Source organism: Sapajus apella, unplaced genomic scaffold (assembly GCF_009761245.1).
Source record: "Sapajus apella isolate SASKATOON/1434 unplaced genomic scaffold, GSC_monkey_1.0 scaffold148, whole genome shotgun sequence".
In the NCBI taxonomy this organism is placed as follows: domain Eukaryota; kingdom Metazoa; phylum Chordata; class Mammalia; order Primates; family Cebidae; genus Sapajus; species Sapajus apella.
Window position 1 is genome coordinate 2,483,522 of NW_022437088.1, and position 13,715 is coordinate 2,497,236.

The following is a 13,715-nucleotide window of genomic DNA, read 5'->3' on the forward strand; positions in this document are numbered from 1 at the left end:
ACACACACACACACACACACACACACACACACACACACACACACTTAGGACTTACAGACAAATTCAGCAAGATTACAGGATACAAGATCAATATGCAAAAAATCAATTGTATTTCTATGCACAAATAAAACAATTTTTTTATCTTAGACATGTTAAGTACATTGATATTATTATGTGATGTATCTCTAGAACATTTTTATCTTGCAAAAGTAAAACTCAATGCACACGAAACAACTGCCCATTTTCTCCTTTGCTCATTGTAGTTTTGATTTGGATTTCTCTGATGATCAGCGATGTTGAGCTTTTTTTTATGTTTGTTGGCTGCATAAATGTCTTCTTTTGGCAACTGTCTGTTGATGTCCTTTGCCCACTTTTAATGGAGTTGTTTGTTTTTTCTTGTAAATTTCTTTAAGTTTCTTACAGATTCTGGATATTAGATCTTTGTCAGATAGATAGACAGCAAAAATTCTCTCTCATTCTTTAGGTTGTCTGTTCACTCTAACGAGTTTCTTTTGCTGTGCAGAAGCTCCTTAGTTTAATTAGATCTAATTTGTCCATTTTTTCTTTTGTTGCAATTGCTTTTGATGTTTTTGTCATGAAATCTTTGCTGAAGCCTATGTCCTGAATGGTATTGCCTAGATTTCCTTCTAGGGTTTTTTTCCCCCCATAGTTTTGGGCTTTACATTTACGGTTTTTACAGTAGAACCAAAAACAATAAAACATTTAGAAATAAAATTAACAAGAGAACAATGATATCAGCAAGATGGATGACTAGAGATGCCCAGTTCTCCCACCACCCCCACAAAAACAAACGAAAACAAGTAACCAACTACATTTTGATTACAGTGTCTAAAGGAGAGCACTGGGATAAAGCACAGAAGTGGTGAAACCCATGTGGAGCACAGAAATGTAGGGCATTAAACAGACTAAATCAAGCAGACGAAGGAATTTCAGAACTTGAAGGTAAGTTTTTTGAAATCATCATTTTAATTTTTTTCCAGTTAAAGGAAAAAAATTAAAAAAGAGTGAAGAAAGTCTATGGGACTTACGGGACACCATTAAGTGAACAAATATTCACATTATTAAAATTCCAGGGGAAGAAGAGATAGCGAATGGCACAAAAAGCCTATTTAGCAAAACAATAGCTGAAAACTTTCCAAGTCTTGAGACAAATATGAACATCAGACCCAGGAATTTCAAGATTCCCCAACTGATTCAAACCAGAGTGGTCCTCTCCAAATCATATAATAACCAAACTGCAAAAGTCAAAGACAAAGAGAGAATCCTAAAAGCAGCAAGAGAAAAGCTTCAAGTCACATATAAGGAAATCCCCATAATTTGACTATTAGCAGATTTTTCACCAAAAACCATGCAGGTCGGGAGAGACCAAGATGTTACAGTCAAAGTGCTAAAAGAGGGAGGCTTCAAGGTGGCTAACTTAAGGCATATTATATTCACTTCCATTACTAAGAATAATAGAGAGTAGATAATGATGCTTCAAATAGATGATCCAGAGCAGACACTGGAATTCAGCAGGAAAGTGATAAGAAATACTAAAACAAAGAAAGGAAGAAGAAAGAAATTAGGCAGCCTGCTTGCCTATGATAGGCTGGGAAGAAGAGAGACTCCCCAGTATGCGAAAAGAGTAAATGAGAATCAATATTGTGAAAATGGCCATACTGCCCAAAGTAATTTACAGATGCAATGCTATCCCCATCAAGCTACCAATGGCTTTCTATACAGAACTGGAAAAAAACACCTTAATCTTCATATGGAACCAAAAGAGAGCCCGCATAGCCAAGTCAATTCTAAGCAAAAAGAACAAAGTTGGAGGCATCACACTACCGGACTTCAAACTATACTACAAGTCTACAGGAATCAAAACAGCATGGTACTGGTACCAAAACAGAGATAAAAACCAATGGAACAGAATAGAGGCCTCAGAGGTAACACTACACATCTACAACCATCTGATCTTTGACAAACCTGACAAAAATAAGCAATGGGGAAAGGATTCCCTGTTTATTAAATGGTGTTGGGAAAACTGGCTAGCCATGTGCAGAAAGCAGAAACTGGACCCCTTCCTCTCACCTTACACTAAAATTAACTCCAGATGGATTAAAGACTTAAACATAAGACCTAACACCATAAAAACCCTAGAAGAAAATCTAGGCAAAACCATTCAGGACATAGGCATAGGCAAGGACTTCATGACCAAAACACCAAAAGCATTGGCAACAAAAGCCAAAATAGACAAATGGGACCTAATCAAACTCCACAGCTTCTGCACAGCAAAAGAAACAGTCATTAGAGTGAATCAGCAACTAACAGAATGGGAAAAAATTTTTGCAATCTACCCATCTGACAAAGAGCTGATATCCAGATTTTACAAAGAACTAAAATAGATTTATAAGAAAAAAACAAACAAGCCCATTCAAAAGTGGGCGAAGGATATGAACAGACATTTTACAAAAGAAAACATATATGAGGCCAACAGACATGAAAAAACGCTCATCATCACTGGTCATTAGAGAAAGGCAAATCAAAACTACATTGAGATACCATCTCATGCCGTCATTAAAATGGCAATCATTAAAAAATCTGGAGACAACAGATGCTGGAGAGGATGTGGAGAAATAGGAACACTTTTACACTGTTGGTGGGAGTGTAAATTAGTTCAACCATTGTGGAAGACAGTGTGGCGATTCCTCAAGGACTTAGAAATAGAAATTCCATTTGACCCAGCAATCTCATTACTGGGTATATATCCAAAGGATTATAAATTGTTCTACTATAAGGACACATGCACATGAATGTTCACTGCAGCACTGCTTACAATAGCAAAGACCTGGAACCAACCCAAATGCCCATCGATGATAGACTGGACAGGGGAAATGTGGCACATACACACCATGGGATATTATGCGGCCATCAAAAATGATGAGTTCGTGTCCTTTTTAGGGACATGGATGAACCTGGAAACCATCATTCTCAGCAAACTGACACAAGAACAGAAAATCAACACCACATGTTCTCACTCATAGGTGGGTGTTCAACAATGAGCTCACAGGGACACAGGGAGGGGAGCATCACACACTGGGGTCTGTAGGGGGGAAATAGGGGAGGGACAGCGGGGTGTGGGGAGTTGGGGAGACATAGCATGGGGAGAAATGCCAGATATAGGTGATGGGGATGAAGGCAGCAAATCACACTGCCATGTGTGTACCTATGCAACAACCTTGTATGTTCTTCACATGTACCTCAAAAGCTAAAATGCAATAAAAAAAAAAAAACCAATGAAATGAAGGCAGAAATAAAGATGTTCTTGGAAACCAATCAGAATGAAGACACAACTTACCAGAATCTCTGGGACACCTTTAAAGCAGTGTCGAGAGGGAAATTTATAGCAATAAATGCCCACATGAGAAACAAAGAAAGATCTAAAATTGACACCTATCATCAAAATTGAAAGAGCTAGAGGAGGAAGATCAAAAAAACTCAAAAGCTAGCAGAAGACAAGAAATATCTAAGATCAGAGCTGAACTGAAGAAGATAGAGACACAAAGAACCCTTCAAAAAAATCAATAAATCCAGGAGCTGTTTTTTAAAAAGATCAACAAAATAGACAGACTGCTAGCCAGACTAATAACAAAGAAGAGAGAGAAGAATCAAATAGATGCAATAAAAAAAGATAGAGGGGACATCATCACTGATCCCACAGAAATGTAAACTACTATCAGAGATTACCACAAACAGCTCTATGCACATAAACCAGTAAACCAAGAAGAAATGGATAAATTCCTGGACACTTGTACTCTACCAAGGCTAAACCAGGAGTAAGTTGAAACACTGAATAGACCAATAACAAGGGCTGAAGTAGAGGCAGCAATCAATAGCCTACCAACCAAAAAGAGTCCGGGTCCAGACAGGTTCACAACCGAATTCTACCAGACATACAAAGAGGAGCTGGTTCCATTCCTTCTGAAACTGTATCAAACAATACAAAAGGAGGGAATCCTCTCTAACTCATTTTATGAGACCAACATCATCCTGATACTAGAACCTGGCAGAGACTCAACTAAAAAAGAAAACTTCAGGCCAATATCCATGATGAACATTGACAAAAAATCTTTAATAAAATACTGGCAAACTGATTGCAACAGCACATCAAAAAGCTTATCCATCATGATCAAGTAGGCTTCATCCCAGGGATGCAAGGCTGGTTCAACATATGCAAGTCCATAAACATAATCCATCACATAAATGGAACCAAAGACAAAAACCACATGATTATCTCAATAGAGGCAGAGAAGACCTTCCACAAAATTCAACAGCCCTTCATGCTAAAAACCCTCAATAAACTAGGTATCGATGGAATGTATCATAAACTCATAAAAACCATTATGACAAACCCACAGTCAATATAATATTGAATGGGCAAAAGCTGGAAGAATTCTCTTTGAAATCAGGCACTACACAAGGATGTCCTCTCTCACCACTCCTATTCAATAAAGTATTGGACGTTCTAGCCAGAGCAATCAGGCAAGAAAAATAAATAAATGGTATTCAGTTAGGAAAGGAGGAAGTCAAACTGTCTCTATTTGCAGATGACATGATTGTATATTTAGAAGACCACATTTTCTCAGCCCAAAATCTTCTCAAACTGATAAGCAACTTCAGTAAAGTCTCAGGATACAAAATCAATGTACAGAAATCACCGGCATTCCTATATACCAATAACAGACTAACAGAGATCCAAATCAAGATCAAACTCCCATTCACAATTGCTACAAAGAGAATAAAATACCTAGGAATACAACTAACAATGAACGTAAAGGACCACTTCAAGGAGAACTACAAACCACTGCTCAACGAAATAAGAGAGGGCACAAACAGATGGAAAAACATTTCATGCTCATGGTTAGGAAGAATCAATTTCGTGAAAATGGTCATACTGCCCAAAGTAATTTGTAGATTCAATGCTATTCCCATCAAGCTACCAATGACCTTTTTCACAGAACTGGAGAAAACCACTTTAAACTTCATATGGAATCACAAGACAGCCCACATAGCCAAGTCAATTCTAAGCAAAAAGAACAAAGCTGGAGGCATCACACTGCCAGACTTCAAACCATACTACAAGGCCATAGTAATCAAAACAGCATGGTGCTGGTACCAAAACAGAGACATAGACCAATGGAACAGAACAGAGGCTTCAGGAGTAACATCATACATCTACAACCATCTGATCTTTGACAAACCTGACAAAAACAAGCAATGGGAAAAGGACTCCATGTTTAATAAATGGTGTTGAAATAACTGGCTAGCCATGTGCAGAAAGCAGAAACTGGACCCCTAACTGTCACCTTACACTAAAATTAACTCCAAATGGATTAAAGATTTAAACATAAAACCTAACACCATAAAAACACTAGAAGAAAACATATGCAAAACCATCCAGGACATAGGCATCGGCAAGGACTTCATTACTAAAACACCAAAATCAATAGCAACAAAAGCCAAGATAGACAAATGGGATCTAATTAAAATTCAGAGCTTCTGTACAGCAAAAGAAACAGTCATTAGAGCCAATCGGCAACCAACAGAATGGGAAAAAATTTTTGCAATCTACACATCTGACAATGGGCTAATATCCAGAATATACAAAGAACTAAAACAGATAAACAAGAAAAAAACAAACAACCCCATTCAAAAGTCGGTGAAAGATATGAACAGACACTTTTCAAAAAAAGGCATATATGAGGCCAACAAACATGAAAAAATGCTCATCATCACTGGTCATTAGAGAAATGCAAATCAAAACTACATTGAGATACCGTCTCATGCCAGCTAGAATGGTGATCATTAAAAAATCTGGAGACAACAGATGCTGGAGAGGATTTGGAGAAATAGGAACACTTTTACACAGTTGGTGGGAGTGTAAATTAGTTCAACCATTGTAGAAGACAGTGTGGTGATTTCTCAAGGATCTAGAAATAGAAATTCCATTTGCCCCAGCAATCCCATTACTGGGTATATACCAAAAGAACTATAAATCATTCTACTATAAAGACACATACACATGTATGTTCATTGCAGCACTGTTTACAATAGCAAAGACCTGGAACCTACCCAAATGCCCATCAATGATAGACTGGACAAAGGAAATGTGGCACATATACACCATGGAATACTACACAGCCATTAAAAACAATGAGTTCGTGTCCTTTGCAGGGACTTGGATGAATCTGGTAACCATCATTCTTAGCAAACTAACATAAGAACAGAAAACCAAACAGCACATGTTCTCACTCATAGATGGGTGTTGAACAATGAGAACATGTGGACTCAGGGAGAGGAGCATTACACTGAGGGCAGTTGGAGGGGGGCTAGGGGAGGGACAGAGGGGGGTGGGGAGGGATAACATGGGGAGAAATGCCAGATATAGTATGCACCTAAAGTAAAATAAAAATAAAAATAAAAAATAAATAAATGAATAAAATAAAATATTATGCTAAATTAAAGAAGTCAGATACAAAGGACCACATATTGTATAATGCTATTTATATGAAATGTCATGAATAGGCAAATTTTTAGAAACGGAATGTAGAGTAGTGGTTTCTAGGGGTCTGGGGGCAGGGGAATGAGGATTAACAACTCATCAGTATGGAGTTATTTGGAGGAGTGATTAAAGGGTTCTGAAAATAGATAGTGTTGATAATTGCATGAACTGTGAATGTATGAAGGACTACTGAATATACACTTCAAAAGGATGAATTTTATGGTATGTAAATTCTGTGTCAATAAAGGTATTTTAAAAACAAAGAAAATGGGCTCTTTTGTAAACATATATGTGAGAGAATAGAGGGAAACCAAAAATCTGAAGAGATAAAATCCAGAGTGATTTTGAGGGACAAAAGTTCATCAAAACTCAGGTTTGCACTTAAGATTAGATTAAGTTTTGATGTCATCCCACCTAAGTTTATTTTTCCAAATAGTGTCAAAGGAGCCACAGTAAAGGAAGAAAGACATGGAAAAAGGAAGCAATAAATAAGATAAGCACAAGAATTTCATCTGTGAAAGAAATGTAGGTATAGTTACTAGCATATAGAACTGGCTAGGAGCAAACAGATTAGAAGTCTACTAAATTTTTGAGGAATCATGTTTCCAAAGTCCACCACAAGCAAGATCTTAAAATAAAATGAAATGAAGCAAAACAGCTTTCCAAGATCTTTAAATGACACTTAGTTAGAAAGTGAACTGCATTCTTCCAATCCATGAACATGAAACTTTTTTATTTGTTTGTGTTATCTATGATTTCTTTCAGCAGTGTTTTACAGTTCTCCCTGTAGAGATGTTTTATGTTCTTGTTCTTCCTTTCACCTCCTTGATTCTATGTATTCCTAGTTATTTTTTTTGTGTGTGGCCATTGTAAATAGGATTCTGTTTTTGATTTGACTCTCAGTTTGAACATCATTGATGTATACAAATGTTACTGATTTTGCACATTGTTAAATGGCCATACTGCCCAAAGCAATCAACAGATTCAACATTATTCCTTTCAAACTATGAATGCTATTTTTCACAGAATTAGAAAAACCTATTCTAAAATTCATATGAAACCAAAAGAAGAGTTCAAATAGCTAAAGCAATCCTAAACAAAAAGAACAAGGAATCACATTACTTGCTTTTAAGCTATTCTATAAAGCTATAGTAACCAAAACAGGATGGTACTGGTACAAAAACAGACACAGAGACCAATGAAACAGAATAGAGAACCCAGAAATAAAGCTGCACACCTACAGCCATCTAATTGTTGACAACGTCAACAAAAATGAGCAATAGGGAAAGAACTCTCTATTAAATGAATGGTGCTGGGCTAACTGGCTAGCCATGTGCAGAAGAATGAAACTGGACCTCTATCTTTCACCATCTGAAAAATTAACTCAAGATGAATTAAAGATTTAAATGTAAGTCCTCAAAATATAAGAATCCTAGAAAAAACCTAGGAAACACCATTCTAGACACTGGTTTTGGGAAAGAGTTTATGACCAATTTCTTAACAATTGTAACAAAACTAAAAATTGACAAGTAGGACCCAACTAAATGAAAGAGCCTCTTCGTCTAATATCCTGAATCCATAAGGATCTTAAACAACACTACAAGCAAAAACCAAATAATCACATTAAAAAGTGGGCAAAAAACATGAACAGACACTTCTCAAAAGAAGATACAGAAGTGACCAAAAAACATGAAATAATGTTCAACATCACTAATCACCACAGAAATGTAAATCAGAATCACAATGAGATACTGTCTCACACCAGTTAGGATGGCTATTATTTAAAAAGGAAAAAAACAACAGTTGCTGGCAAGACTGTGGAGAAGAGAGAACTTTTATACACTATTGATGGGAATGTAAATTAGTTCAGCCATTGTGGAAAGCAGTTTGGAGATTTTTCGAAGAACTTAAAATGGAGCTACCATTTCACCCAGCAATCTCATTACAGGGTATATATACAAAAGAAAATAGATTATTCTAACAAAAAGACACATCCACTTGTATGTTTATTGCTGTACTATTCACAATAGCAAAGTCATGGAATCAACCTAGGTGCCCATCAACAGTGAATTGGATAAAGAAAATGTGGTACATATACACCATGGAATGTTACACAGCCATGAAAAAGAATGAAATCATGTTCTTTGCAGTAACATGGATGGAGTTGGAGGCCACTATCCTAAGCAAATTAATGTGAGAACAGAAAGCTACATATCACACGTTCTCACTTGCAAATGGGAGCTGAACATTGGATACTCATGGACATAAAGATGGCAACAATAGACACAGGGGACTAATAGAGGAGGGAAGAAATGGAAGGGGTTAAGGGCTGAAAAACTACCTGTTGGGTTCTATGCTCACTATTTGGGTGATGGCTTATTCATAGTCAAGCCTCAGCATCACACAATACACCCTTGTAACAAACCTACAAGTGTATACCCCTGTATTAGTCCATTCTTGTATTGCTATAAAGAACTATCTGAGACTGGGTAATTTAGAAAGAAAAGAGGTTTCATTGACTCAGTTCCATAGGCTGTACTGGAAGCATGGCTGGGAAGGCCTCAGGAAACTTACAATTATGGCAGAAGGCAAAAAGGAAGCAGGCACATCTTCACGTGACAGAGCAGGACAAGAGTAAAGGTGGAAGTGCTACACACTTTTAAACAACAAGATCTTGTGAGAGCTCACTCGCTATCATGAGAACAGCAAGGGGGAAGTCTGCCCCCATGATCCAATCACCTCCACCAGGCCCCTCCTCCAACATTGAGGATTACAGTTCCACATGAGATTTGGGTGGGAACACAGAAACAAACCTCCTGAATCTAAAATAAAAGTTGAAACTATAGAAAAGAAAAAAATAACAAAAAATTTTTAAAAGAAAAGTGAACTGCAAAGTTACCTAACCAAGAAGGGCATAGTCCACAGTGCACACTTCAGGTTTGATTATAGAGAATAGTATAAAAAAGGGATAATTCTCCCTATGGCAAAAAAGTGAATAGCAGAGTTAAAAGGAGTTCCTTCCAGAGAACAGAATCAACAGCTTAAAAGGAACTTCTACCACTTCTGGTATATTGGAATGGGAAGAGTGTGGCTTCACAATGCCTGCCCAGTTGGATTTCAGAGTACTAAGGCCCAGTGGCTGCCATGTGTCACCATTATCTTCCTTTGCACAGGGTAGTTTTGATTTAGTTTTCCTGTATCTGCATTGACATTGGATGCTGAGTCATAGGAAAAATGGCCCGTTTGTTTGTTTCATAATTTTCTGAACAAAAGGAGCCATAGGAAGACATGATGGAGATAAGTTCACGTCATCTAGAGAGCCCAGATTTTGAACTTGCAGGTACCAAAAGGTTTTTTTTTTTTCTTGGAGGATTGTGTTCTGCTTATGAGACAAAAGGAACAGATGGATATTTTAGAACAAGGTTTTTCTGTGGCTGAAGCTTGAGGAGGTCACCCAAATCTGTGTCTTTCTGAGCACATCAGTAAACTACGTTTCTTAACTTTGTGAGGTAGATAGGGCTATGTGACCAAGTTCTACACAAATCAATAAGAACTGAGGTTAGGCATGCCATTTCTCTTTCCAAGTGGATAAGTTCCCTGGGGAATCTTCTCTATATTCAGTCTATTTCCTGTTCTTGTGCTTGGGTTATAGGGCACAGCACTCAGAGATAGTGAGACTGTGTCTCTTCATGACTATGCAGAAAAAAGAGTTTACTAACCTATATTGGATTTTTACATGAGTGGAAAATAACTTTTACTTGATGGAGTTCTAACAATATAGGGGGGTGTTTGTTATAGAAGCGAACCTATGCTAACTAATACTAGCATATGATTACAACTTTTTTTTTCTGCTTGGCTAATTGGTTTGGTGCTAGGAAGCACTTATACTTGGATATGATGGTAGATTTTACCTACTAATTAAACAAAAAAACCTTTAGGGTAATAAAACTTTTAGGATAAACATTTTTCATATGGGCTTTGTAATTTTAAATAACGCAATCAAGTAAAAATGCCGTGATCAAAAGTATCACAATTTCTTGAGTTATACCAATGGCATGCAATTTTTTTATTATTTCATTTTCCAACCTAAGAAAAAAATCTCTTTTATACTGCTACAGAACAACTTGCTTTGTCTCCCAATTACAAACATAAGTAACTTTTTCTATCAATATAAATATACATACACATATATATGAGTACACTGTCGATAATTCTGTCTTTTAAAATCTGACTTGAAACACGTTGATACTGTAGGGAGATGAGTGGGAGTGGGTTTTACAGTTCTAGCTTCCGTGGTTCCCACCTATGTGAAAGAAGCAGTCTCTAAACTGGATTAGCTTTTGTGCGTTACTCTGTGAGGACTCCAGATCTCCTGTGTGTGGTTGTATATGTGTGTATGTGTGTTTGAATGAGGGGTGGGGTAGGGAATGAAGTACATCCCTCGAGGACACTGTAAATGCCCCTGACAAGCACCACAAATCCCCCTTATTCTGTTTCTGGTCCAGAGTTGGCACTCAGAGACTAGCAATGACTAATTGAGATAAGGAACGGAGTCTGTGTGTCTTTGGATGTGTTTGGAAATCTAGGTTGTAGGTATCAGAGAGAAATGAGTGAGAAGAAGCAGGTTAGCGTATGTAGGAACAACATCACATGAAAGAAACAAATTGGCTGAATAAGTTAGCAGTCTAAAAGCCAGATTTAGAGAGAAGGCATTCAGTATTAGTGAGTCAGGGTCAGCTTAGACAGGTGCTAAGTAAATTCTGGCGTGACTCACCGAGTTGCAAGAGAGAGCCCTGCTCCAGCCCTGCATGCTTAAAGCAACAGCCTCTAGGTGGCATTGCACAGCCTCCCATAGGCAGCCCAGGAATGCTTGGTGGGGCAGCTCCCCCACCCTCCTAGTGTGAGCATCAGATGCCTTCTGGACAAAGCCCTTCTTCACCAACCCAGCTCTGCGTATAGCTCCTGTTTCATGAGGGAAAGGAATGAAGTTGTAGAGTCAACGACACACAGTCAAGAGTGGAACTGAAAGTGAATTTAATGGGGGTATAAAGGAGCTGAATCGTTTGCTTTCATCTTAAGTCTCTCTTCAGATGAATTGTGAGCAGCTGAAAACTAGCTCTGGTACTAAGATTTCAGCTTCATTCAGAGACTCAGAGCGTGCTGGAAAGAAAGCCTCATAGCACATTCTTTTTTCGGGGAGACAGAATGCTAATTGCAAGGCAAATGGGACTCATAAGCAGAATGGGATAGGGGATTCAGCATCTGGTGGCCGGCTCCTCCAGGGCGTGGCTGTGGACCACATTACTTCTGCGTGGTCTTCTGCTGAGCTGGTGCTGGAGTGACTGTTGAAGGGCAGGGCTCAGGCAGCTTGGGGTGGCAGGGCTCTGGAACCTTGGGCTGGCAGGGCTCAGGCACTTTGGGGTGGCAAGGCTCCTTGGTTTTGGGGATACATGGCTCCTGGGGTGGAGGCTGGCAAGGCTGTTTCACCTGCTGCTGCTGGAGCTGAGGGGGTGGGGCGCAGGGCTGCTTCTGCTGCTGGGAGCTCATGCTTCAACAGTGGCTGGTCCTAGAAAAAGAACAGATGATTTAAATGGAGAATAACTAGGGAAGAAGCCATGGTAAATAGCACTTCAGGTCCCTTAAAAAGCCAATGTTCTTCCCCTTCTTGACCACAAAGAATACTTGATTAATTTCCGAGTCTCTGAAAAAGAGGAACTTAAAGATGATTTGCTCTTCCTCCACTGGAGCAGGGCTGTTCCTGGTGCTCTTTTTCCTCCTACACAGCACAACAAGAGGCTTCTAGCAGGAACATGAAATACTGGATCATTGGAAATGCGAGGTTATTTGAAAAAAAAAACCAATAAATTCAATCTACTCACTCATTTCTGAAACATAGCATGGCTTATCATCTGTTGTATAACTCTGTCCTCTCTAGAGCCCCACACAATTCCACCTCTGGCCTGGCTCAAGTGCTCCTCTGTCTTTTTATTTTATTTTATTTTATTTGAGACGGAGTTTCGCTCTTGTTACCCAGGCTGGAGTGCAATGGCGTGATCTCGGCTTACCACAGCCTCCGCCTCCTGGGTTCAGGCAATTCTCCTGCCTCAGCCTCCTGAGTAGCTGGGATTACAGGCATGTGCCACCATGCCCAGCTGATTTTTTGTATTTTTAGTAGAGACGGGGTTTCACCATGTTGACCAGGATGGTCTCGATCTCTTGACCTTGTGATCCACCCGCCTCAGCCTCCCAAAGTGCTGGGATTACAGGCGTGAGCCACCATGCCCGGCCCGCTCCTCAGTCTTAAATGTTTTCCTTGTTCCTGCCTGTTTGAGCACTAACCAACCGCCACGGATTATTTCATACAGGACTTTTAGTGGCTTCTCTAGAGAAAACCTTCCAGAAATCTCTGTATTTCCAAACTGTTACAGCACTTGCCCTAATCACCTGGCCTTGATAAGTCACTATCATACATTGCATTTTAGTTCTTATTTGCTGAATGAATTGTAGCATCATAGGGTACATTTTCTGCTGCTTAAATTCTTTATTTTTAACCAAATTGCCAAATATAGCAAGCTCTCACTAAAGTATCTGTTTAAAGAATAAAATTCTCTGTACTAAAATTATAAATAAGAGGGAATTATAATGTCAGGGAAAGTGCTGTGGACCTGGCTTCTAGTCCTTGTTTTATTGTAAACGTACTATGAATCCTTGAACAAACCAATCCTCTGCTTGCTGACACAGAAAGAATGAATAAAGAAGAACTGACAATATCTGTAGTCTCATCAAGCCCACAGTATGATTACTTTTAAAACAAAGATATTCCTAGAGGTTATAATTCAATTGAACAGTCTGCATGGCTATGGCCAAATTCAATAATGAGGGAAAAAAAGATATCAAGAATGCTGAGACACTAATAGAAATTAAACACCTAGAATGGATGGTAAAGAGTTCCAATAAAGAGACTCACCTGGTGTGCAAAGAGGAATAGTCCGTATGGCCCCTCAATGCTGGAATAGTGTTCCCAGCCAACTGGCTTTTTATGCAGGGAGCAAGCCCTGCCTCAAGGAAACAGGATCTGTCTGGGCTGCTGTGCCTTCATTCTTTACTTGTCAGACATGATTCACCCCTCTTCCCTCATCCACCTGTTGACTCA

At 38.8% G+C, this 13,715-nt stretch overlaps 1 protein-coding gene across 1 annotated transcript; it reads right to left on the reverse strand.

Annotated features, from left to right (window-relative positions):
- Positions 1-11,579: 11,579 nt before the first annotated feature.
- Positions 11,580-13,715, reverse strand: SPRR1B (small proline rich protein 1B). Its single transcript, XM_032264926.1, has 2 exons — positions 13,530-13,715; positions 11,580-12,128 (listed from the first exon to the last, which is right to left on the reverse strand). Exon 2 carries the CDS (start codon positions 12,107-12,109, stop codon positions 11,864-11,866), a length of 246 nt encoding a protein of 81 aa, XP_032120817.1. The 5' UTR covers positions 12,110-12,128; positions 13,530-13,715; the 3' UTR covers positions 11,580-11,863.